This window comes from Pediculus humanus, genomic scaffold (genome assembly GCF_000006295.1).
Source record: "Pediculus humanus corporis 1103172108257 genomic scaffold, whole genome shotgun sequence".
NCBI classification, from domain to species: Eukaryota; Metazoa; Arthropoda; class Insecta; order Psocodea; family Pediculidae; genus Pediculus; species Pediculus humanus.
In genome coordinates, this window is record NW_002987826.1 from 72,991 (window position 1) to 98,897 (window position 25,907).

Here is a 25,907-nt window from a genome sequence, read left to right on the forward strand (position 1 = left end):
ATTAGCACACACTTTAAAAAAGAAAAAAAAATTTTTTTTTTTTTTACAAATAAAAGTTATAAATAGGAATGCTGTTGACGCGAATATAAATAACCTGTTGACCGATACTGTGACTGCTTTGCGATATGTTTCTGTTTCTGTTTTTCCCTTCAATGACTTTTTCCTTCTTATCCCCTTTTGTAAATTTATTTATTTATTTATTTTTTTTGTTTCCAGGTGCAATTAACTCCGTACGAAATCACAGGCGTTTTCTTCTAATCATTGTTCTCTTACCGACGTGATGTAACTTGAATCTTCTTGCCTACTCGAAAGTGGTGTTTTATAACGCCAATCCCCCTCTGATTTTTCATAGAATAACTGCGGAAAAAATTTAAAATAAACAAACATTAAAATTAAAGACATAAAGTTTTTCTTTCTCTGGAGACTCTCTCTTTCTCTCTCTCTCTCACTTTGGTTTCCCAAGACGTTCCAGTATCTCTTCTTTTTTTCGCTTCGTCTCTTTGCTTTTGTTCCAACATCGTTTTTGCCATTGTCGCTTTGTCGATGTCGTTCAGTCTTAAACCAGCGGTCACATCTTTCCATAAATTTCTCGATTCGTTTTCTTTTTGTTCGAAAACGCTTTGCACGATTTTTTTCGTCACCGGCGTTTTTAACACGTCAACGAAAACTTCGACTCTCTATAATGGAAGAGAAGGAGAAAAAGACACAATCAAAATTTTTTTTCCCCCACCCTTTTTTTTAAAAGGAAATCGTTCGGATAAAAATCTCACCCCCGTTTCAGCATTTTTCGATTCCATGACACCGTTCCATTCTCCCGATATCGTTATGAATGGTTTCTTTTCCGACGGACCGTATATTTCTCCAGTGATCCTATGTTTTTTCCCACCGTAAAAAGGCTTCGTGTGAAATTCAATGTTTGCGTTGTATCCGGATTTTTTACATGATATCGTCACGGTACCACCGAGTTCGATCCAGGGAGTTGTGAGTATGGACCTGATATGACCGATGAAAACGATACACAAAAAATAATAATAATGAATGAATGAATGACTTTGACATTTTAAAAACATGGTTTTCACCATTACCTGCCATAACCACTTGGAAAAGTCAATACGTAATCTTCTTTAAAATCTAAAACGTGAACAGTGCCGTGTCCAATGTTATGAACTCCTACGGAAAGACCTAAAAACTTTGATTTTGTGTAAACGAATGCTTCGAAACAAATTTTTTTTGCCACGCATTCGGCATAAAACGCCGAAACTGAAAAAAAAAAAAAAATTACAAATCATTAATTATAGATAGAATTCGTAGATTTCGTGTAAAAGTGTGCGTGTGTGCGTGTTTGTATGATACGCACTCGGTGGATGGTGAGAAACTTGTTCAGCTATAAAGGCCAATTGTCCGCGAGTGCACCAAGGCATTGGTCCGTCATCGACGGGAGTGCTATCTGCCGTTTCCGTAAAACCCGGAATATTCCAGTAACATTGGAAAATTTCACCCAATATAGGATTGTATGGTTTTTTCGCGACGGTGCTTTTACGTCCGGCATGATAAGCGGACATGTACCACTTGACGACTTGAACCATTCTATCTTTGGGAGTTTTTTTATCTGCAATACTGGAAACGTACGTTCCTTTGTTACCAAGTAAAATCCCGATTCGAAAGAGAATAATATCGTGACGTCACCGCTTACCTGACAAACATGTCCGGATGAGCAAAGTAATCCGCGTACATTTCCAACAGAGATCGAGTTTCGAGAATAAATGTAGGCAAAACTACTTTGGTGAGATCCATTCCTATTTTCACTTGCGATAATAAATGTGTTATCATCGAACCGTGGTTTTCCATGGATATATCTTACCGAAACAAAAAAAAAAAAAAAAAAATTAAAAAACTCGAACGCATTCGAACGCACGAGTGAACGCACATAAACGCATTTTTCAAAAACTCACCGCTTTGATCTTCGTCGTCTTCGTACAAAGCTGTAACAATTTTAAATTAAAATTTATTTTTATTTTGTAAAAAAAAACGATTTTTTAATTTTTATCGTGACTTTAACTCACCGTCGTAATCCAAAGATCCGTCGATTCGTACGGGAGGAGACGAAGCTCCCGAACTACTGGATTTTTTACTCGTACCTGGAACATTTGTCAGCTGTGTTGAGCTCGATTCTTTAACGCCGTTACTGAAAGCAAAAAAGCATCACAATTTTTAGAAAACAAACAATCAAAAAAAAAAATTCGCAACATTTCAAAACTTGTATATGGTTATGATTGGTGTAAGTGAGGGGAGGGAGGGAGGCATTATCGATTGTTTTTAATTTGCATAACCTAAAAAAAAAAAAAAAAGGAAAAAACTTCGAGACGCGACATTTTAAGGAAATTTTCTCTATAAATTCTAACACGAAACCAATTTTTTTCGTTTTTGTTTCGAAATTGTGTTACGTTTATTTATGTTTTTCGAACACGATTTCGAAAAAATTTTCTTTTATTATGCAATTTAAATTTTTTTTTTCCGTTTTCGCTTTTTGGGTCCCTCCCCACCCAAAAATTTGACAAACTCTCGTTTGTGATACCCATTCCAGGAAAACCTTATTAAAAAACGTCACTTCGTAGAGGCTAGAGGGAAAACCATCATCTTTTATCCATTTTCACTCGTTTAAAGACTCAAATAAAAATAAAAAAAATTCTCACTTGCGGTAAAACATCAAAGAAATCGATCACACACACACGTAAAAAAAAAAAAACCTCGCGAGTCTCTTAAATCCGATTTTACGTTTTTAAACAATAAAAGAAAACAAGAGATTAACCGCAGCATAATATATAAACGAAAATAAACATTTTTTTTTTTTTTTGTTTTCTTTCTCTTCATTACTATTAATAACGTTTACTTATTTTTATATTTAAATCACCGCCGTAATACATTTAAAAACGACAGAGACTCAAATCGTCACAGCAGCCAAAAAAAAATTAAATCACTTAACCGAAAAAAAAAATTGTTAAAAGTAAATCAAAAGCCCGCAAGGCGAAATTAAATCCTGGAAAAAAAAAAAAAAAAAAAGAAAAACAAACGAAAATTTTTTTTTTTTTTCTTCGATAAGTCTCGTCTGCTGCTGCTTTCGTTAAAAATTTTCTCGCGTTAATAATAATAATAAATAGAGAGAGAGAGAGAGAGGGAGAGTTACTTCCGGAGTAAAATAAAACTCCCTCTTCCGCCTCCCCGATTTAATTAAAAACACGTCACTCACGTCGGTAGGAAAATGAAAACAAAAACAAACAACAACCACATGACGGTGTTAAAGATGATGAGAGTTAAAATGACGGGCAAGACAGATTTGCAATGATGACGTGGAGAAGGAGAGGGAAGAGGGATAAAAGGGGATAGAAAAAACTGGAAGGAGGAATTTTGTAGAAAACTAACAAATTGATTCCTCTGAACACCGCAAAAACAACAACCCCGACAAACAGCGAAATATCTCTTCTCTCTCTTTCTATCTTTTTTTCTCCACGTCACGTGATTAAATGTCAATACTTAAACTTTGCCTTTACCAATGTTAAAACCTTGCGAACAAACAAACAAACAAACAAACTCAATTTTCAATAAAAAAAAATTTAAACGAAATTCAAATAGACAAACAACAACGCGCAAAGTAAAAAATTCAATTTGCCGTTTGTTTAAATATTTAAATAATACTAATAATAATAATAATAATAATGAATTTAATTAATAAGTAAATCAGAGTTTCCGCAAAAGGAAATTTTTTTTTTTTTCCTTTCCAACCTCGCGAGGTCAATGCTCATTGCAAAAAACCTCAACCGCGAAAACCACAAAAAAATTCATGACGACGAACTAAAACGTAAATTTAATAAAATACAAACGACGACGACAACAACCGACAACCTACAAAATCAAAGGAAAAAACATAAAATTCGATTAATAATAATAATATTAATAATAATTGTTTTTGACAATTAGGACTCGTACAAATTTGCAATCTATCCTTTTGAATATTTGAATAAATTCCGCAGCAAATAAATAATTTAATTACTTAATTAATTAATTAATGAAACAAACGAGAAAACAAACAAACAAACAAACGAATCAAACGAACCATTTTTCACATATGTCATGCCTTGACATGGATTTTTTTGTTTACTTTTTTTTCTTCTTCTTCGGAAAAACCTCCACGATAATATTATTTCAAATGGAAAATAAATTGAAATGTTTTTTTTCTTCCTCCATTCAAATTTTCAATTTTCTTTCTGTCTTCATTTTACCACCCCCCCCCCAAAAAAAAAGAACCGATACAGAGAGAGAGAGGGAAAGATGTACAAATCAAATGGAATCGCGATAAGAAAAGCAAAAGAATAAAAAAAAAAACAGACATTATCATTTTTGCAAAAATGACAACTTTTCCAAAACGTACGTAAATAAAATAATAATAATAATAACAACAACAACATTTTTTTTTTATAAAAAAAAAAAAAACCGAAAGAGAAAAAAAAAAAAATAATAATAATAATAAATTTTACCATGAAGCTTCATTTTCGGTGTCGCGTTCGCACATGTGATCATTTTTTTTTTTTATTTCATTTTATTGTCAAAAAAAAAAAAAAAAAATCGAACTGAAAATTTTGCCGATGAAGTCTACTATATGAAATCCATGAAAACAAAAAAAAAAAAAAAAAAATATTCTGACTGAACGAACAACGCTTTTACTTCACGACGAAAATAATCAATAATAATAATAATAATAATAAAATCACAGCCTTCTTGAAAGATGTAAAAAAAAAAAAATAATAATAATAATAAAAATACTTTTAAACTCGATTCCGCGAGTACGAATTGTAAATTTTCGTTAGAGTGTTTTTATAATTAATTTTGTGTCGTCGCCGCCGTCGCCATATTTATTTTTCTTCTGCTTTTTTATTATTATTGTTATTTTCCTTTCGAATTTATTACTTAGTAAATTTAAAATTTTGAAAATCTGAATAAACATTCGAATGATTTGAATTCGTAACGATTGAGAATGGGGGAGAAATAAAAAAAAAACAAAAACAAAACTCTCGAGGAATAATAATTATTATTATCATCATCATCATCGTCATCGTCATCATCATCATCATTATTATTACTTTGACAATAGTTTGAAATAATTCGAATTCTAAAAATTTTCCTCATCGCATCAAAAAAAAAGGAAAACCGCGGAAAAACTTTTATAAAGAAACAACACCGGTGTAAGATGACATGTGATCGATTTGATTTAAAAAACGATAGATCGAATTATCGATAAATCGATCGATTGTTATTCGAATCGATTATAATTGAAAAAACGTTTACTTTGAAATGATTAAAAAAAATTAATAATAAAAAATAAAAAACTTTAAAATTTTCAAAGTTTAACGCATTCAAAAATTCAAATTGTCTTTTGGATTTTCGTAATTTTTCTTTCCGTCAAGTTTTTCTTTCGAACTTTGATCCTACCTCCCCCCCTTCCGGAAAACCCATCATTACTTTTCAAAAACTGCATTTAACTTTTCCCCTCCCTTTCCCTTTTTATTTCAAAAAGAACCTTATAGAAATTTTCGAAGTTTTTTCTCCTCGTTTGTATGTTTTTTAATTTTTCACCTCGTCAGAACGATTCCTTTCCCTCCCCCCGTTCAGCCCTTCCCCTATTCAACGAAGACCGCACACGACGGTAAAATTAATTAAAAACCATCAGAAATTTTTCCGACGAGTCTTTCCAAACGTTTTCGAATCTGTGTCAGGCAAATAAAAAAAAAAGACATTTATATCGTTTCTGTCGCGTCCAGATTCCAACTTTTTTTTTTTTTTTCTACTCGTAAATTTCGACGTTTAAAAAAAAAATGTCACCGAATAAAAAAAAAAAAAAAAATGGCAGAGGCATCTTTATCGAAAGATTTCGTTCCTATTTTTGTTAAAAAATAATGATAATAATAATAATAATAATTTTCTGGGCCAATTAAACAAGAAACTCGTAAGAAAAATTTGGTGACCGTCCAAATCGTAACAAACGAAAAAAAAAAAATCACTTAATGAAATGTTTGTTTCTTTCTTTCTTTCTTACTTCCTTCCACCACCCCCACCTTCCCCCATCACCTTCGAATCTCTCGATATTTGATCTTTTACGTTTCGATACGCCGCCATTTAAAATCTCCAAAAAAAAAAAAAAAAACAAAAACAAAAATAAGTCAAATCGAGATATCGATTTTCCGACAGTTTTTTTTTTTTAAACAAAAACCGACAGCAAACTTTATGAAATATTTATACGCATTAGTCGACATAAAATTTCTTTTGGGAGTAAAAACTTTCATCTCGCAGCACGGAATCCCCTCCCTCCTCTGCCACCCCCCCAAAAAAAAAACAAAATTTCAAACTAAAACGTCACGAACTCGATTTTTTTTTTTTTTAATGTTTTGAAAATCCATCATCGACCGCAACAACGACAACAACAACCACAATCACTTAAACAAAATTAATTAATTACTCGCTCTATTTTCATTATTATTATTATTAATATCTTTCTTTTGTTTTTGTTACAATGCAATGCGAATGTGCCGAATACGAAACAAACGTTTAAATCGAACAAACGAACAAACAAACAAACCGAAGCTCAAAGTTTTAATTGCTCATAAGAAAAAAAAGTTAATAAAAAGTTTAACCATAAATAAATAAATAAATAAATAAATTAATTAATTAAACTTTTGCGAAAAATGTGCGTCACAAACAAACTACAATTCTCTCAAAAAAAAAAAAAACGGGAAAGTCTTTTTTTCCTTTGTTTTCTCCAGCTGGAACGGAGGAACGAAGGGAGGAACGAAAAGGGAGGGAAAAGGGGCGGGAAAAATTTCGGGCACGTTTCGATCGTGAACGTAAATTTTAAATTTTGTGAAATGATGCCATTGTGTTTCTTATTGCTACAAAAAAAAATTTTTTTTTTACATATAATTCACGGGGTGCCACGTCGTCATCGTTGCTGCCACGACACACGCACACACACACACACACACACAAAACCGAGAGATAACAATGGCAGTTTTAACGAACAAATAATAATAATAATAATAACGCTATATTAAATCGATTGAAAATTTTATTTTTACATAAAAAATAAAAAAAAAAACTTTTTCGTAACGTTTTTTTGGCACTCGACTTTTTAATTTATTCATTTATTTAAAACATAAACAACATTTTTTTTTATTACCCCTTCGGTTTCAGTAATAGTAATAATAATAATAATAATAATAATAAAACCCACCCAAAGATTCCCGCCCCCCATTATCATCATTATTTTTTTTTCTTTTTCTCTCAAGTGCCACGATGTTTATTATAATTTATGATAATGATAATAACAATAACAATAATAATAATATTCATCCATTTTTTTAAGAGTCTTATTCGAATAATAGTATGATGATAATAATGATAATAATAATAATAATAGTAATAATTTTTTCGTTCGCGTCAGCTCGAAATTTTTTTAACCAGCATTCTTAAAATAATTAAAAATCTGCAAAGGAACTAAAATTTTACGGTGCCCTTTTCGTTTTATAGAGTAATAAAGAAAGAAAGAGATAAAGAGAGAGAGAGGGAGAGAGAGAGAGAGAGAGAAAAAAACAATAGAAACTTTAATGGGTTCACTCGGGTCGGTTCGAAGGAATATAAAACTAAAAAAAAGGACAAGAGGTTACCTGATCATCATCGTCACCATCGTCATTTCTTTCATTAAAAAGCAAACCTACTATTATCATTATTATTACTATTATTAAAGAAAAAGAAAAAGAAAAGGAACGATTTGAAATTACCTCCAAAGCTTTCTGTAGCTTGCAAACATTCTTTATTTCCATTTTCGAAAAAGGTTAAATGAAAAATTTTAAAATTTTTCACTCGTCACCAACACAAATCGTCCACGGACGAGTCGTTAATTATTCGAGAAAGAGAAAAAAAAACATTGCAAACCGCAGCGTATTATTATTATTATTATTAGTAGTAGTATATCGATTTCACAAAATCATTTTTCAAATTTTATAAATAATGCAGAACAAGTTCAAAAAAAGAAAAAAAAAAAACGCTTTGAGAAAAACCAACGATCGCACCACTCTCATTTCCGATTCGATTCGCTACTGGAAGAAAAATATCGATGCTTTTAAAAATCTGCGCAGGCTCCAATTTATTTAGATTTGGGTGAAAGAAAAAAAAAAAAAAACCCGACGCTCAGGGTCGGAATAAGAAAACAAAGGCCGACCGAGCAATGTAATAAATAAGGCGCAGGTTTTACTATTATTATTATTATTATTATTACTATTTTATTTACATTTTCTTTTTTTTCATAGTTTTTTTTTTTTTTTTTTTTTTTATTACCTCGATTTGTATTCAATTGTGTCAAAACCTTGAAATTCGACTTTGAGTTGCCCGTACGGCAGGCGGTGGTACAGGCAACGAACTCCTAACCAACCGGTTACACGACCGACATTTTTTTTAATCCGTAAAAAATTTCAACGAATTCGTGCAAATTTAATAATAATAATAATAATAATAATAATAATAATAATAATAATAATAATAATAATATGCGTAGAATCGTCAAATTCCGGAAGTTAATACTCCGGAAAATCGGAGATAAAAAATTAAATTATAAAATTTTCCCTTTCTTTCATCAGCATCAGTTAAAAAATGAGACAAACAAACAAACAAACAAACAAACGGATTCGACAAACCGAGTTAAAAAAAATGTCGCTCGATAAAATTATTAAAAATTAAATTAAACGAACGGGTAAAATAGAACAAAATCCGAAAGAAAGAAAGGAAGGAAGGAAGATGAGAACGGAGCAAATAAATAAAATAAAAAAAACCACCCTTTTCGTCCGAAATATTTTCTGCCACATCCGGAAGGGGGAGGGGACGGGGGGGGCGTGGTAGCGGAGAAAAAAACCATTCGAAATGGAAAATAAATACGAACGAACGAACGCACTCACGCACGCACGAACGCTTTCCAAGTTAATTAATTCAAATCAAAACAAAATATTATTATTATCATTATTACTATAAAAATTTCGAAAAAAAGTTATTAAAACTTTTAAACTTATCCTTGAAGAAAAGTTAATTTTTAACTGCTATTCGATTTCTTATTGATTACAATCGAAGCCATTTTGTGTTATTTTGAACAGAAATAATAATAATAATAATAAACGCAGCGTAAAAAAAAACTAGAAAACTAAAAAATTTATCAGTCAAACATGTTTTTCCTCCTACCGAGTGCAAATAATTATTATTATTACATACACATTCGCCATTTTTTTTTTTTTTTCAACTTAAAATTCACATCTCGAGGGTAGATAAGAAAATTTACTACTTATCTAGGTTGTTGTTGTTATTATTATTATTATTATTATTGAAGAAAATGTGTGTGTTGTTGCTAAAAATGTTGTCAAACAAGTAAACAACGTGTTAATAAAAAAAAAAAAAAAAAAAAACGAAACACGCCGATCGAAATTAATTTCAACAGTGTCTACATTAATAATAATAATAATAATGATAATGACTTTTGTTATCGAAAAGGAGACTACGAAGGAAACGTTTTAATCCGCGAAAAACGTGATGAAATAGTAAACGAAACTCTGTTGTTTTGCCACCACGTAGAAATTGCCACCGAAAAATAAACAAGGGTCATTTGCGACAAACTTTTGATCCGGGAATAAACAAACAAACACCCGACACGAGTAAGGTACAGAATTCTTTCTTATTCGCACTTTCAAACATGGCGTGGAAAAACAAAACTTAAACGTTTAACTTACCCGACGATAAAATTCGCACTCGTCGTGCGATTAGCCGTCACCGAACTGTTCAAATCATCGTCGGCATCGAAAAAATCTTCGTCGTCGTCCGAACTCGAATACGAAGTTTCAGGTACAATTTCCGGCGGAACGATGAGCGTCATCCCTTCCGGACTCGCAACGTGTGACAAACTTTCTGCAAAAAGAAAAAATTTTTTTAAAATTTCAACACGCACGAAAAAAAAACAACATTTTATTAAAAATATTAAAAAAGGTATGATACCTATTACGGCAGGCATTAGTATGGGATTGTTTAAGCAATCGCTACCGAGTTCGATGGTTCCAGGAGTAGGTTCCGTATAGGATTGAGTTTCTGATGTGTTATCGTCGGAAGGCAAAAGTTCTCTCGATCCTCTTCTCGGTTGTTGTTGTTGATGTTGATGTTGTAGCTGTTGTGATTGTTGTTGTTGTTGTTCTTCAAAGGAAGCACTTGATTTTTTTACATGAAAATTACTACCTAAACACAAACAAAACGAACGGATAAAAACAAAAAAAAAAAAAAGGATTAATCACACACAACACGATCTTGATACAAGCACACAAATCGTAGATTAAACGACGTGTAAATAAACTGTTATTATTATTATTATTAATCACAAACGTTAATGTCTCGAAAAAGTAGGAAAAAAACTTTTAAACCTTTTATTTTGTAAAAGAGATTTAATGCCTTAACACACACGCCTCTTTCACTGATAACGTCATCAAAAAAAAAAAAAAAAAGGTTTTCCCATGAGTGATTTTTTACTCCGACATGTTCCATCCATCAATTATTCCCTCATCGCGTTTATAAACCCCCCCCCCCCCATCATCGCGTTTGCTTTCCACAATAATAATAATAATAATAATGATATTATTAATGCAGCAATCGGGTAATCAATAAATAAACCCCCTCCCCCCGTTCGTTACGTCATAATCTTTCAATTTTTTTCTTTTTTTTTTCTCTAAGAGTTGAAAACCGAAAGCGACCGAAACATCTTTGAAAATACATAAAAAAAAAGAAAATAGGAAAACGAGACAGCTAACATTGCAAATAATAATAATAATAATAATAATAATAATAATAATAATAATAATAATGATAATAATAGTTTCAGTAAAAAAAAAAAAAAACGAAAGAAAAAAAAATGAATTCGAAAGGCGAAGGATGGAGAAGAAAAAAATGTTGAAAATGCGGTGGTATAAGGGGGGGAGGGGCTGGTTTCACGTTCGGTTTAAATTTTTATTAAAAAAAAAAATATGTTCAGTAGGTAAAAACCTTTTTTTTTTTTTTTTACCTCAAAAAAAGAAAAGTTATGAAAATGAAATTGAAAACTCGAATATTCAATTCGTAAACTCTTATAAATTGTTCTTAAAAGAAAAAAGGAAAGAAAATTTTTCCTCTTTTGATCGACACCGCAAGACAGCAAATAATTTGACGTTTGAAATAATAATAATAATAATAATTTTACAATAAAAAAAAAATTCGAGAATCCTCCATATAATCAATCGATTGAAAAAAAAGGAAACGCTGCGACGCTTTCCCAAAGGAAACGATAAGGAAACAACAGAAAGAAAAAGAAAAAAACTCCGGTTGGAAAAATTTTCGGAATTTATTTCGGGGCGGGGAGAAGAGAAAAAGAAAGAGAGAGAAAGAAAGGAGGATCGAAAAGAGGAAAAGAGAGAGAGAAAAAAAAATTTTTTAAATAAAAACAACGAAGAGTTTTTCAGGAAGACAAAATTTTCGTTTCGTAAATCCAATAACAAAAAAAAAATAAAAAAAAATTTTACTCGTTCGATTCAAATTGAGAAAATCCGATTTCGAAAAAAAAAAAAAAAAATCATTACCATTATTATTATTATTTTTTTTTTCCCCTCCAGCATTCTAACAAACCTAATCTCTCCAGAGAAAAGGGAAAGTGAAGTTGAAAGAAAAAAAATAAATAGAAAATTGTACCGACTGTGTCCTAACGATTTTCCTTTTTTTTTTTCACTTTTTTAAAATTTTCCACAATTTAAAAAAATTTTTATATTTTCTTTTTGGGTGACAACGACAGCGACGACGACGTCACGTCATCATCTTCTTATTAATTATAAATATAAAAAAAAAATTTTTTTTCTTTTCTCCTCAGAATTTTTCGTTTTTTCGACTCCCCCCCCATAATAGAGGAAGAGAAAAAAAAACAAAACCTTACCGTGCCTAAGAAAAACAAAAAAGTGTCACGTTTGCGTGTCACGTGATACCAATAAAAACTCGTAAAAAAAAAGAAAATTTACGAAATAGAAAATTCCATTGTATCGAATCGAAGTCTAAATTTTTTTTTTTTTCCTCTTTCTCTCTCTGTTATTTCTGTCTGTAGGCCAACTGAGTTCAAAAAATTTGCCCTAAAAAACTTTTTTTTTTTTTTTCGTTTTACAATTTATTAGCGATTCGAATTCGAAAAAAACACACACGCACACGCACACACACACACACAGAAAAAAAAAGCAAGATAGAGAGAGAGAGAAAAACATGTGAAATCGTTTTCTCCGTCTCGACAAAATTTTTTTTTTTTGTTATCGTGTTAAATTTTTCCAACGGTCAAATTTTAATTAAAATCACGTCGTGTCAATAGTAAAAAGAGAAAAAAGAAAAAAAAACGAAGAAAAACAAAGAAAAACAAAAAGAAAAACCAAAAGAAATTTTTTTTTTTTTAGAAAAATAATTATCATCGTTAGTTTTTTTAATTACCTTATTCTTTATGATTTAATTTATTCACCTGCGGGGGTACACAATAATAATAATAGTAATAATAATAATAATACACAATAAGTTCAAGAAGTAAGAAAGAGATGGAGAAAAAAAATAAATAAAAACTTACCTATTGCCCTAGTTTTCTTTGATTTATAATGTGAAGTAACTAAACCGATTCCGTACACGGGGTCAATCGTGTTCTATAAGAAAAAAAAAAAAAAAAAAGGCGTTAATGACCGTTAAATTTAACTTAACTTAAAAACGCCTTAAAAGGGTGACACAACCTTACACGCACGCACACACACACTCTCGCATTTTATGACGTAATTAGAAAAAACGTTTGCATGTTTTTAGGGGAGGAGGTGTAGAGGAGAGGTGGAAAAAAAGGAAAAACTCGTGACCCTTTAGGCGTGACCCATCAGCGCCAGTCTCAACGACGTCTGGTTAAAAGAATCCATAAGGGGGGCGACATAAAATTCACGATTAAATTTTTTATTTGTCACACTCGTTTCTCGAATTCTCTCGTCGCAACCGTGACCTTTTTTTTTTCTTTTCCAAATCATCAATAATCATACCCCCTTCTTTCTTCTCGTGCAAGCAGGAAAAAAAGTAAGAATAATAATAATAATATTAATATTAAACTTTTTTTTATTGATTATCGTTCGTTATCGAACCCTCAAGAAAAAATAAAGTAATTTTTTTCGTTTCGTTTTCGTTTTCGTTTACGGAAAATAACGTGGAAATTCTTTTTGAAATAATAATAATAATAATAATAAATTTATCAAATCGAAAGTGTAAACAATTAAATAAAAAAAAAAAAAAAAAACGGCTGCGCAAAAAAAAAATCGTGGAAAAATACATTAAAAGGTTATTGCTCCCCATCGACAGCAATAATTCTTCTTTTTTTTTTTTTTAAAGATGTCAACACGTTCTCTCGGAGAAGACTTAGATTTAAAAAACCATAAGTTTAATTTCCGTTTTAATCGCGTAATACTTGTACTTTATCTTCTGCCGCCACGACATAAATTTCACACACACACAAAAATCGAAATTCGTCGTTTCGAAAAAAACGTACAAAAAAAAATTCATAATTCCATCATATCATTTTTTCTCCCTTTTAATTCGACAGAAATAAGAGAGAGAGAGAGAGGGAGGAGGGGGCAACAGCTACAGCAACCCAACAACTCACGGGAAAATGATGACATTGAAAACAAAAAAAAAATAAAAAATAAAAAAAATTAAATGTTTTTCCAATTGACCTTCGATAAAATAAAGGTTCATTAATAAATAATAAACAAAACAATCAATTTATTATGATCGTCACCTCCGTCACGCTCCTCATTTTTTTTCCTCCTCTTTATTTATTATTCACGTGACCGATTTTCAAAAGGAATCATTATTATTATTCTTTTGCTTATTTACTTACTCTATTTTTATTTTTATTTTTCATTTCATTTATATATATATATATATATATATATATATATTATCTACGTGTATTTATTTATGTCATATTTATTTTCGCGATACATTTAATAATAATAATAATAATAATAATATATACCTTTTCATCATCATTATTATTATTTTTGTAGATTATTAAAAAAGATCAAGTTGAAAACACCTTTTTTTATCTTTTTTTATGTCGCCGACAATAAAATTTTTTTAATTAATTACGAATAATTACTTTTCCAGGGTAATTTTTTTTAATTATCCTTATTATTATTATTATTATTATTATTATTTCTGAATGATTACGATTAAAAAATAATTTGAAAAGGGGGGGGGGAAATCCTTTTCAAAATTAAATTTTTTTTAAATAACAAAACAACAACGAAAGGATAATTAAAAAATAAAAAAAAATTAATAATAATAATATTGATAATAATTTAAACTCATTTAATTTCCCGCCAAATTAATTTTTTTTTTTTTAAATAAAACTTTAAATTCCGCCAATAATTTTTAATATTCCCAAAAGGATTTAGAGAAAATTGAGGAAAAAAAACAAACTTTTCAACTCTTTTAAACAAATAAACTTAAAACTTTTTTTTCAAAAAAAAAAAAAAAAAAAAAAAAAAAAAAAAAAAAAACTTCCGCTTTTTAAACTTTACAAACAAAACAAACGAAACAAACACACACGCTCGAATAAAAAAAATAAAAAAAATAAAATTGAGAAAATGGAAGAATTAGGAAGAGAAAAAAAATAAATAAATAAATTGAAAACGTTCCCCCCCCCCCTTTCGAATGTAGAAAAAATAAAACAAAACAAAATTTTACAATTGTTTCTAGAACAACATGGAAAAATCGGGAAGGGAAAGGAGGGAGGGAGGGTGAATTTAAACCTTGCAGGTACACAACAGGAGGAAATTCACAAAAAATTCACCTGAAAATTATTTCCGAAAGTGAAAAAACAACGTCTGCTTAAAAAATGATCATTAATTTATTTAAAAACGAAAATTTGGAAATTCATTTTCCACTAAAGACCGCAAATTTTAAAACGACGAACGACGGTTTTCCCGAGCTATAATAAAATTATTCGTGCGGACGTTTGCGAAAGCCCGAGAGAATTACATGTTTAAAACCGAGAAAACTCAAATAAAAAAAAAAAAAGAACGCCAACGAACGCAATCGAACGTAACAAACTAATTCACATTAAAAAAAAAATATTAGGAAAAAAAGTAAACAACAACATCATCACACATCTTAGAAAAAAATCACGTTCGTTCGATACGTCGTGGCGTTCACCGCGTTTGTTTTACGAATGGCAAAAGTTCGTTCGATTTAATACTTCTGCGTACCACGTCGTCGTCGACGTCGATGTCGACGACGACGACGACGTTTGCATTATGTATTTTATTCATCCCGTATCGAAATATAAAATTTACAAGTGGAAAGAAAATTATTTTAAACGAAATTCAAATTATTTCTCACACAATAATTAATGTCGAATCGAATAATTTTCTAACGCGAGAAATCGCGAGAGAGAGAGAGAGAGAGAGATAGTGAGAAAGAGAGAGAAAGAGAATAAAATATAAATGGCGGAAATTGAATTCGGGAAATTTACTTTATTATTCTCTCTTTTTCCCGCGAATTCGTTTGAAATTAATTGGCGATACTTGGAATTTTTTAAAACGTTTTTCATCCCCCCCTTTCGTTTCCGCGTCTCCCCATTTGAATTTTTTAAATTCCGTAGTCGATGAAGGGGGGTAGTTGCGGAAACGGAAAAAATTTTCCATTTAACCGCACGATTTTTCTAAGAAATTTGATTTTTTTTGTTTTTTTGAATTTTAAACAATTCTAATTTTCGAATCCCTGAACTCATCATCATTTCGCGATATTTTTTTTTTCCTTTCTGAACTTAATTACTGCAACATATTCTGAACATTAATTATTATTACCTGGTAACGCCTTAGTAATGTAAAGTAATAAAAAAAAAAAAAATTCCACGTCATTCGTTCGGTTAGAAAACTTTTTTCCTTTCACATTTTCATTTAGGAAAATGATATAAGCCTAAAAAAACCCAGATTAAAAAAAGAAAAAACGATCGAATCGTCTTCAGAACCTACGGCAGGAAAATTTCAGTAATAGAAAAAACGGGAGGAAAACTCTATGGGGGGATAGGGGGGAAACAAAAGAAAAGAAAAAACTAATAAGTTTTATTACAAAGTTTGAAAGGAGAGATTCATTTTTCATTTGTTTTTTTTTTTTTTGTCCAAAAGTAATTAACATTCGAGCCGAGTAAAAAAAAAAAAAAAATAAATAAATAAAATAAAATCTTTTAACCCCTCCTTTCCTTCCTTCCTTCCTCCCTCCCTCCTCCCCCACAAAAATCATTTCATTGTAACGGTTTAATTTTTTCCTTTTTTTCTTTTTTTTTTAATTTTCATCTAAGAATTTCACTTAAAGTATTTAATTACAATCGATGACGTCGATTTTGTCGTTTTCTTCTTTTTCGAAAAACAAAACAACGACAGTACAATTATTATTATTATTATTATTATCATCATTATTATCATTTTTTAAAAATAAAATCGATCGATTATTCGAAAGTGAGTGAGTTGCCAAAAGGAAAAATAAAAATACCAAATTTTAAAAAAATTAAAATCTTTTTGAAAAAAAAAAAACGTTTGTTTTTTTTTCTTTCCAAATGCTAGACAAACGAACAAACAAACAAACGAGCGAAATACATAATGATAAATTTCGCATGATGACTGCTTGCTTGCATCGGCCAGTGTTTCGAGAAACAAACGCGGAAAGATTTTTTACATTTAAATAGGGCATAATTAAAAAAAAATTAAACAACAAACAAAACAACAACAACAACAACAACGGAAACTGCAACAAAAAAATAAAAATAAATAAGAAAATGATAAATGTTTTGAATCGTTATCCAACCGTGTTAACAAACGTTTAAAAAAAAAAATCGCGACAAATACAAACAAACACAAACAACATTCGATCAAAACGGTAAGAAATACACCTCATCGTAAAGGATTCATCCCCCCACCGTAGTCTCCTCGCGTAAAAAAAATAAATTAAAAATGACGGGGGGGGGGATAATAAGTAGTGCAAAAAAAAAATTATTATTATTATTATTTTTTTGATTTATGTACATGATCTGTCTTGTACAGCTACGTTACGTCTTCTTTCTTTCTTTTTCTTTCTTTCTCTTTCTCTTTTCATAATTAATTTTAACAAATTCATTATTAAGAAAAAAAAAAATGGCGGGAAGACTTACTTATTTAATTTTTTTTTTTGAATGAAAAAATGAACAATCGTTGTTTAAACGTTCATCATTCTATTCTCAAGATAAATGACCGAACCTTATATTATTAATCCGTTGAAAAAAGAGAGAGAGAGAGAGAGAGAGACACTGAGTTACAGTTATGCATCGTTTGTTTGTTTGTTGGACTTTTCATTTATATTTAGTTTTTTAAATAATGTCCAAGTGATTGTTTCAACAAACAAAACAAAATAAATCCGTAAGTAAAATTTTATATTTTAAATCCTCATATTAAAGCAAATTTAAAAAAAAAAAAACGGGAAACCGTCGAAATATCCCATGGGATGTAGACTACCACGAGTGCGTTTTACCCCCCCAAGAAAATTTTCCAAACGTCATCCCTTATTGGTAATCCATAATAATTTCTCAGTTTTCGGCCCCAAAAAACCCCAAATAATTATTTTCGAATTAAAATACAGAATTCTAACACATCTTCTAAGGGGATGGTAGGGGCGGGGGAATTTCCCATCTTCGGTACACTCGTTCGAATAAAAATTTTTAAACAAATCCTCCCCCCCCCCCCGTAACCACAACCTTTTCTCGCATGTGTGCGCGTCAAAATTGATTTTACTTTCGTCATTTTAACAAATTTAAATAACATTTCAAAAACAAATTTTCTTTTTTTTTTTTTTTTTTTGGATAATTTTCCGACGAAATATTTATATTTACTCTCTGATTCGTTGTCGTCGAACGAATATGACGACAAAAACACAACAAACACAACCGGAACGACGCCTTTTCATTCGTCGCGTTTAAAATTTTAAACAACAACAACAAACAACGCACGATCGACTTTTTTTTTTAAACCCTGCAAATTTTTTTTGTAAATTGATGGTAGCTTACCTTTAGAATTTGGAGAAGAACAATGGCTAATTTCACTCCGCCGACGAGAAGCTGGAAAAAAAATAATAATAATAATAAATTTCGATAATTTTTTTTTTTTTTTTTTTTTTTTACAAAATAAAATAAACACCCGCAACGACATGTGTCACGTGTAAAAGACAGAAAAATGTTTCTCGTTACATCTAAATTCGAAAACATATAAAATCGAATTGACGCAACGTTTCCAAATTTGTCAACGAAAACAACGTCCAATAATAATAATAATAATAATAATAATGATAATAATAATAAAATCCATCGTAAAAAAAAAAAAAAAAAAAAAAACTAACGTCGTCGTTGGTCGAATCCGCGTGCTGCTGATTCATATTTTCAACTTTAAAAAAAAAAAATAATAATAATATAAAATCGTATTTGTTAACAAACGACGATTTTCCTCTTTTACTATTATTATTATTATTATTAATTTCTATGCGAAAAAAGAAAAAATAAATAAATAAATACGATACGAAAAGTCCACAAACGGTAATGGAATTTGAATATTTCCCAAATAAGTAATAATTTAATAATAATAATAAAAATAATAATAATAGTAATAAATAATAATAATAAAATGCAAAATCGCATAAAAGCCTTTTTTCCTTTTTTTTTTTTCACAACCGCAGCAAAAAAAAAAAAATAAAAATAAATAAATTTCAATTTTTATATGTAAATTAAAAACGCGAGTTTTTCGCCTAAGAAAATTTCCATCGTAAATTTTGCCCCCCGTACCGCCCCCCTCGCGAAAAGTCAGAGTCATTGTTGTGACTTTATTAAAATCTCATTCTCGATTGTTTTCAAATAAATAAACAAACTTTTCTTCGCATTTTTTACTTTTAATCCATTATCGTTTGTCGAACGAATCTCATTTCCTTTGAAATTTTCCTCGCTCGACGAGAAAACAATTTTTAAAAAAAAAAAGAAAAAAAAATGAAAAATGTTCTTTTCTTACGTTGTAATTATGCGAAAGTTTTCCCAATTGGGATTTAAGGGATTCATCTTCGATGCCATCGATTTGCGAATCCAGGGATTGAGTTTGCTCAATGAGCATTTGTAACAAAACATCCGCTTGTGATATACGATTATCGAATTTTTTCATGTTCGTCTCGTACGAACAATCTTCTTCTTCTTCGAAATGAACCTGAAAAAAGAGAGAGAGAGAGAGAGAGATAGAGATAGAGATAGAGAAAAAAAAATAAACAATTTTTACCTGTTCCATACCAAAAAAAAAAAAAAAAATATCAAAAAAATTTTTTAAAAATTCTCTTTTCCCTGTCCTTCCTTTCTCTACCTCCCCCTTTCCCTTATTTTCCAACGAATAAAATTTTCCTAGAATTTCTATTTTTTATTTTTTTTTTAAAGGGAGAGAGGAGAGAAAGAGAGAGAAAACATCGTGTGTGGCGCCTTTGAAAGCTTGTTGTCGAAAATTACATTTATCAACTTCCGTGACACAAAGAACAATCGATTTCACTCACTAACGGAAAAAGAAAAAAAGAAAAAGATAGAAAAAGAGAGTGTGTGTGAGAGAGAGAGAGAGAGAAAGAAAACTTCTTCCCTCCATTAAACTCTATTAAGATTTAACCCATTTTCGGTGAAAGTAATATTTTCTTTTTTTCTTCTTTTTTTAGTATTATTATTGGGTGAGGTCAAAATAAAATTGAACTATTACGACTCTTTCCACGTTTTAATTAATTTATAAAAATAAAACAATGATGGCGACGACAGCGACGACGATGACGATTTCAAATGAGTTTTAAATTTTTGTTTTCCGCGAATTTTTAAAACCTAAACATAAAAAAATTTTCAAGGCGAAATCCCGGATGGAAAACGAAAACGAAAAAAAATATAGAACAAGGCTTTAAGATTTTAAATTGGATAATTAATATTAATTACGTTCTACCACGTTGTTTCTCTTTCTCTCTCTCTCTTTCTCTTACTCCTAACCCATTTTTTTTTAAGGTTTGAAAATTTTCGTTATACCTTGAGTAACTGATGAGGCATGTGTTTCCTTAAAAAGACGATGGGTTGAACTTGATGTTCGTGTGTGAAAACGGCATGCCTCAATATGGTATCCTCCAAAGCTCGAACCCAAACTTCTCTTTCTGCTAAATTCCTCGCTTGAAAGTGAAAAGTTTTCGAATCTGTTGTTATTGTAAAATTACCATCTTCCTCATTGTCGATACCTAAAATGGCACCTTTTAATCGAACGCATCCCCTTCGGACTCCACGCATCATTTTTTCTCGTGACTGTAAACACAGAAACAAAAAAAAAATTTAAACACAATTTAAATTGTTTATAATAATAATAATATTATGTATTACGAAAAAAAAAATTATTTTTAAAAACTTTTTCCTGTTGCTGTCGTTTTGTACTTAAAAAACTTTCCTTTTCATCATTTTTTTTTTTTTTTAACCTACTTCTCCGTTCGGTGATTCAACCCGAACAATAAACAAGCTTTCACTTTTGCCACACAAAAAATTTTTTTTTTTTTTTTTTTTTTTTTAAATCCAGGAAATTGTTAATCGATTCCCAAAGGGGGCCCCCACGTAAATGAGACAAAAATTTTTTGAATTATTCATTAAGAAAAATTATTATTTATTTGGGGGAAAATTTTTTTTCAATCTCATAACGTGAGATAATTTACGTTCGTTAACGTGGCAAAACACGACGACGACGACGACAAATTCGACGATGAAAAAAATTAATTTAAGTTAATTTTAAAAAAAGTTTAAAAGTGACAAAATTTTTATCGTAACAAAAACAATAACAAACAACAAACAACAACAACAACAACCGTAATTAAATTACGAGTTATGAAGTGAAAAGTTTAAGAGTTTAATAATAAGAAGAAGTGTTTTTTTTTATTTTATTTAATTGCAACTTTAACGAATTTTACTTCATTAGATACAAAGGAAAACACACAAAGGAAAACAAAGGTAAAATAATAATAATGATGATGATAAAAAGGAATCACTTACGATAAACTCAAGTGGATAAAAATTAATTAATTATCTGCCTTCAATTGGGGCAGAAGAAGACTGAAGAACGACTTTTTTTACTTTTTTTTTTTTTTTTTTTTTTTTTTTTTTTACAGGAAGTAAAAGCAAACCTGGTGAAAAATCAAACGACACAAAAAAATGAATTCTCCTGCCACGATCAATTGGTTCGACGATATTAATCGTCTCCTCAACGAAAAATCTGGTAATAAATTTTTTTTTTTTTTTTTTTTCATTTAAATTAATTTTCAACAAAATCTTTCGATCAAAAACGCTCAAAATTATTATTATTATTATTTTACGAAAAAAAAAAGAAATGACGTCAACCGTAAAATAAAAATTCATTCTTTCATTTATTTATTTATTTATTTAAAAATAATAATAATAATAATAATAATGATGTTAATAACAATGACGATAATGAAAAAAATCATTCTTCTATTAAAAAGGTGATTGATTATTTATTGCACTTTGAATTTTTTTTTTTTAATATTTTCAATCGACAATATCATCATCATCATCATCATCATTATTATTATTATTAATTAATACATCAATAAAATTTCATTTAACCGTGACGAAAAAATATAAAGAAAAAATATAAGAAAAAAGGTTAAGAAAAATTTTAATTAGTAAAGAATAATCAAAGTACGAAAACGTATTTTTACCTTTGATACATTCATCACGTGGGTAAAAATTAATTAAAATCTAAAAATTTTCTTTGTTTTTTTTCACGCGCCCACGTGGCACTAAACAATATTTAAATTATTAAAAAATTTTCTCTCATATCGACAAACGTTTCATCATCACGTGCCACGACCTACACCGGATATACATAAAAACCCCGCGTAAAATTAAATTTTTCTACTTTTCCAGACGTTCGTTCGAGGGATTGGGCATTTATGGACAGTCCTTATCCGCTGATAACGATATGCGTTTGTTATTTGTATTTCGTTTGCAAAGCAGGACCGCAATACATGAAAAATAAAAAACCATACAATTTAAATAAAATAATAACGGTTTACAACGCGTTTCAAATATTTGCATGTTTGGCCATAATATACGGAGTAAGTCCTAAACAGCTAACCGATAAAACAATCCAACAAACAAACAAACAAACGATGACATTCGTTTCAGATGCTTTCGTCATTTTCTCTCACACGTTTCGGATGCGAATCCATCAATCATTCTGATAAGGAAAATTCTTATAGAGTCGCAAGGTGGACGTGGTGGGCAACATTATTAAAATTAACTGAATTTTTAGAAACGGTAATTTTTTTTTTTTTTTTTTAATTTTAATTTTACCTGCGACAATTTTTTACGACTCAATTTAAATTTCGATTTGACACGAGTTTCGTTCATGATTTCCACACAAAAAAAGAAAAAAATTTCCATGCTTTTAAATAATTTCAATGATGATAACAACAACAACAAACATAAACGCACGTTCTTGGACTAGCAAAAAATTATAATTTTTATTCTTCTTCATTTTATTTATATATATGTTTGTTATTCTCTCGACCTTTAACCTCAACAACCGACAACAACAACAACAACAACTTTTTTTTTTTTGTTAATACTTAACGACTTGACAAATTTTTTTTATTTTGTCTCTCTCTCTCTCTCTCTATCTCCCTCTATTTTTTGTTATTAATTTTCAATTTTTAATTTCCATTGAAAAATAATAATAATAATAATAATAATAATAATAATAATAATAATAATAATAATAATAATAATAAATTGATAATCATGTCAAGGTAATTTTTTTTTTTTTTTGTGCACGTGATTGTAACAAACGAACAAAAACCACACACACAAAAAAAAAATTTTATTCTTTTTTTCTTTTACTGCAAGAAATCTAATTTGTCGCGCACTTACACACTTACACACACACACACACACACACACACACATTTTTTTAATTTTTTTTTTAACTGAGTAGATATTTTTCGTATTGAGAAAAAAACAAAATCAAGTTTCTGGTCTACATTTATACCATCATGTATCAACTTTATCATTGGGATGGATAACTACTAAATTTGCACCAGGTATTATTATTATTATTATTATTATTATGTACTCGATAGTTAGTTAAGACAAATTTGAAAACACCTTTTAACCGATTAATTATTTTACAGGGGAGCCAACAGTGATTCCAGTCGTACTCAATTGCATAATACATGTTTTAATGTATAGTTATTATTTGATTGCACTTTACGGTGGAAAAGAATTACAGAAGAAAATTATTTTCTGGAAAAGAAGTTTAACCATATTACAAATGGTAATGATGAAGAGTTTCACATGTGATAAAAGTGGACAGAGTCAATTCAAACACATGATAAGAATGGAAAAAAACCTTGAATTATTCTTTAATGTTTCAGGTACAATTCACGATAATAATAGCACACATAGGAAGTAGTTTAAGGAGTCAATGCACAGCACCCAAACCACTCCTTATTCTAATGCTTGTTAACATATTAATTAACTACATAATGTTTTATAAATTTTATAAAAACACCTACAAGAAAAATAAAAAATTAATCGAGTGATGAATAAAAATGTAAGGTGAATTGAAAATTACAGTATTAATCATTAAAGGACAACTTTCGAATCGAATAATTATCTTAAAATAATAAAAACAAATTAATAATACTTCAATATCTTAAAAGTCATAAATTATTTTATTGATTTGATATATCAATGATGCATGAAATAATATGATTGATTAAATCAAAAAAAAAAAGATTTCTGTATGCAAAAAAATCAATAAAACCTGATAAATTTTTTCGAAATTTCTTTTAGTAAATCATTTGATAAAAATCCTAATTTATTTTCCTATTCGAAGAATAAAAAAAAAAAAAAACAAAATGAAAAAGATTGAAATTAACATTATTATTATTATTCGAATACATAAATATGCATGAATAATTATTATTATTTAACATGAAAATTTTAAATTATTCGATTTTAACAAACAAATAACAGACATTTTGTCTTTCGAGATTTAAAAAAAATTTTTTAAATGTGAAACAGGGAAAAACAATAAAACATCACCTGATTGTAAATAATGATAATGACTTGATTGAAAAAAAAATTATATTTGAAAATGAAATTAATAGATTTTATTAATAAAAAAGATGTTTTATTAATAAAATTGTATGAGTCATTCATCTCACTATGTTACTGATATGAATTATCAATAAGTAAATAATAAATAAGTAAAATAAGAAAAAAAAAATCAATAAATGAAAATAAAATACAAGTTTTTTTCTTTTTTTCTATCATTCATTCCATTTGTAAATATTAAAAACAATAAATAATTTCATTATTTTCATCCTTTCCACCCCCTTTTTTTTTTTTTTATTTAATTCAATCATTTATATATATATATTTAATTGAATTGTCCTTGATAACCTTATTTGGATCCACCCTCGAAAATTTTTTTTAAGAGAGAAAAAAAAAGTGGATCAAGATGATAATTTGGTTAAAAAATTTGATAAGGTTAAAAAAAAATTTAAAATAAATATTTAACTAACCGTATAATAAGAAAGCAATCCCGAATTTTCGTCCAAAACAAACCATCTGTGCTGCCATCCTTTCATTACATTTGTCCATTTTGTTAACGGACCTTCTAAAGACGGTCGCGTCATTTTGTTACTGAGCGTCTCTAAGAAATAATTCAAAGGAAAATCGGAATCGGAAATTTATTCAAAGGAACGTATAAATGAGTTCTCCGAAACGCCTGAAAATTTATAAATACACTTTTTGTCATACATTAATGTCACATTGTTGTTGTTGTTTTTTTTTTTGCAGGCGTTTTTACCCGCGTTAAAAAATTAATAATAATTTATTATTTATTATTATTATTATTATTATTATTATTACGTAATGACGTCATAAAACGTTTGAAAAAAATTTTTGCAATAATGATAATTATTGTATTTTTTAAATATCTTTATCGAAGTTTCAAAAGACTTTCTTTAATAATAATAAAATAAAATCAGTTCATCGTATATATAAAATTGTGAAATTATTATTATTATTATTAATAATAATATGTAATCACGTGATAGTATGAGTTATTAATTTTGTATCACGATGTTGGATTTTAACGGTTAATAACCTAAATAAATTAATTAAGTGCGAAATTAAATTTATTTATTTAATTAATAAGAAAAAAAAAACTTATCGTTTAATGATAACAAACCGTTTCGAACGCGACGCTTTAAACCCCCCCCCTCCCCCCACAAAAAAAACGTTTTTTTTATAGAGGGGAAGGAGGAGGAAGAGGTGGGGGGAAAGGTTTATATTTATAATAATAATAATAATAATGGAAAAAAAATAAGGAAAAGTATTTTAAAAAAAATAAAACTTTGTATTTTCCGGTCATTTCCGCACACATAATAATTTGCTGAAAATAAAATAATAATAATAATAATAATAATAACGTAAAATAACTTTCACTCGAGAAATAATAATAATAAAAATAAAAGATGAAAGAGAGAGAAAGAGAGGAAGGAGAAGATTCACGGGGGGAGGGGGAAATGATTTAAATAAACGAATCATCGTTCGTAGTAAGAAGAAGAAGAAAAAGAAGAAAAAGGTCAAAAAGTGCAAAAAAAGTGGATTTTAAAGCAGACGATAAATGATGATGATGATGATGATGATGATGTTAAAAAAA

General features: G+C 29.2%; 2 protein-coding genes across 2 annotated transcripts; one reads left to right on the forward strand and one right to left on the reverse strand.

The window, feature by feature from the left end:
* Window positions 1-258: 258 nt before the first annotated feature.
* On the reverse strand, window positions 259-24,876 carry Phum_PHUM486740 (oxysterol binding protein 9, putative; the record flags this gene model as incomplete). Its single annotated transcript, XM_002430438.1, has 14 exons — window positions 259-357; window positions 450-677; window positions 771-993; window positions 1,086-1,260; window positions 1,358-1,617; window positions 1,694-1,856; window positions 1,953-1,982; window positions 2,064-2,185; window positions 9,816-9,990; window positions 10,078-10,243; window positions 18,191-18,241; window positions 19,179-19,367; window positions 20,207-20,473; window positions 24,763-24,876. The coding sequence occupies 14 exons, from the start codon at window positions 24,874-24,876 to the stop codon at window positions 259-261; spliced, it is 2,262 nt and encodes a 753-aa protein (XP_002430483.1).
* Phum_PHUM486750 (elongation of very long chain fatty acids protein, putative) lies at window positions 21,365-23,775 on the forward strand (the record flags this gene model as incomplete). Its single annotated transcript, XM_002430437.1, has 6 exons — window positions 21,365-21,428; window positions 22,100-22,290; window positions 22,361-22,492; window positions 23,169-23,274; window positions 23,365-23,507; window positions 23,608-23,775. The coding sequence occupies 6 exons, from the start codon at window positions 21,365-21,367 to the stop codon at window positions 23,773-23,775; spliced, it is 804 nt and encodes a 267-aa protein (XP_002430482.1).
* Window positions 24,877-25,907: the final 1,031 nt, after the last annotated feature.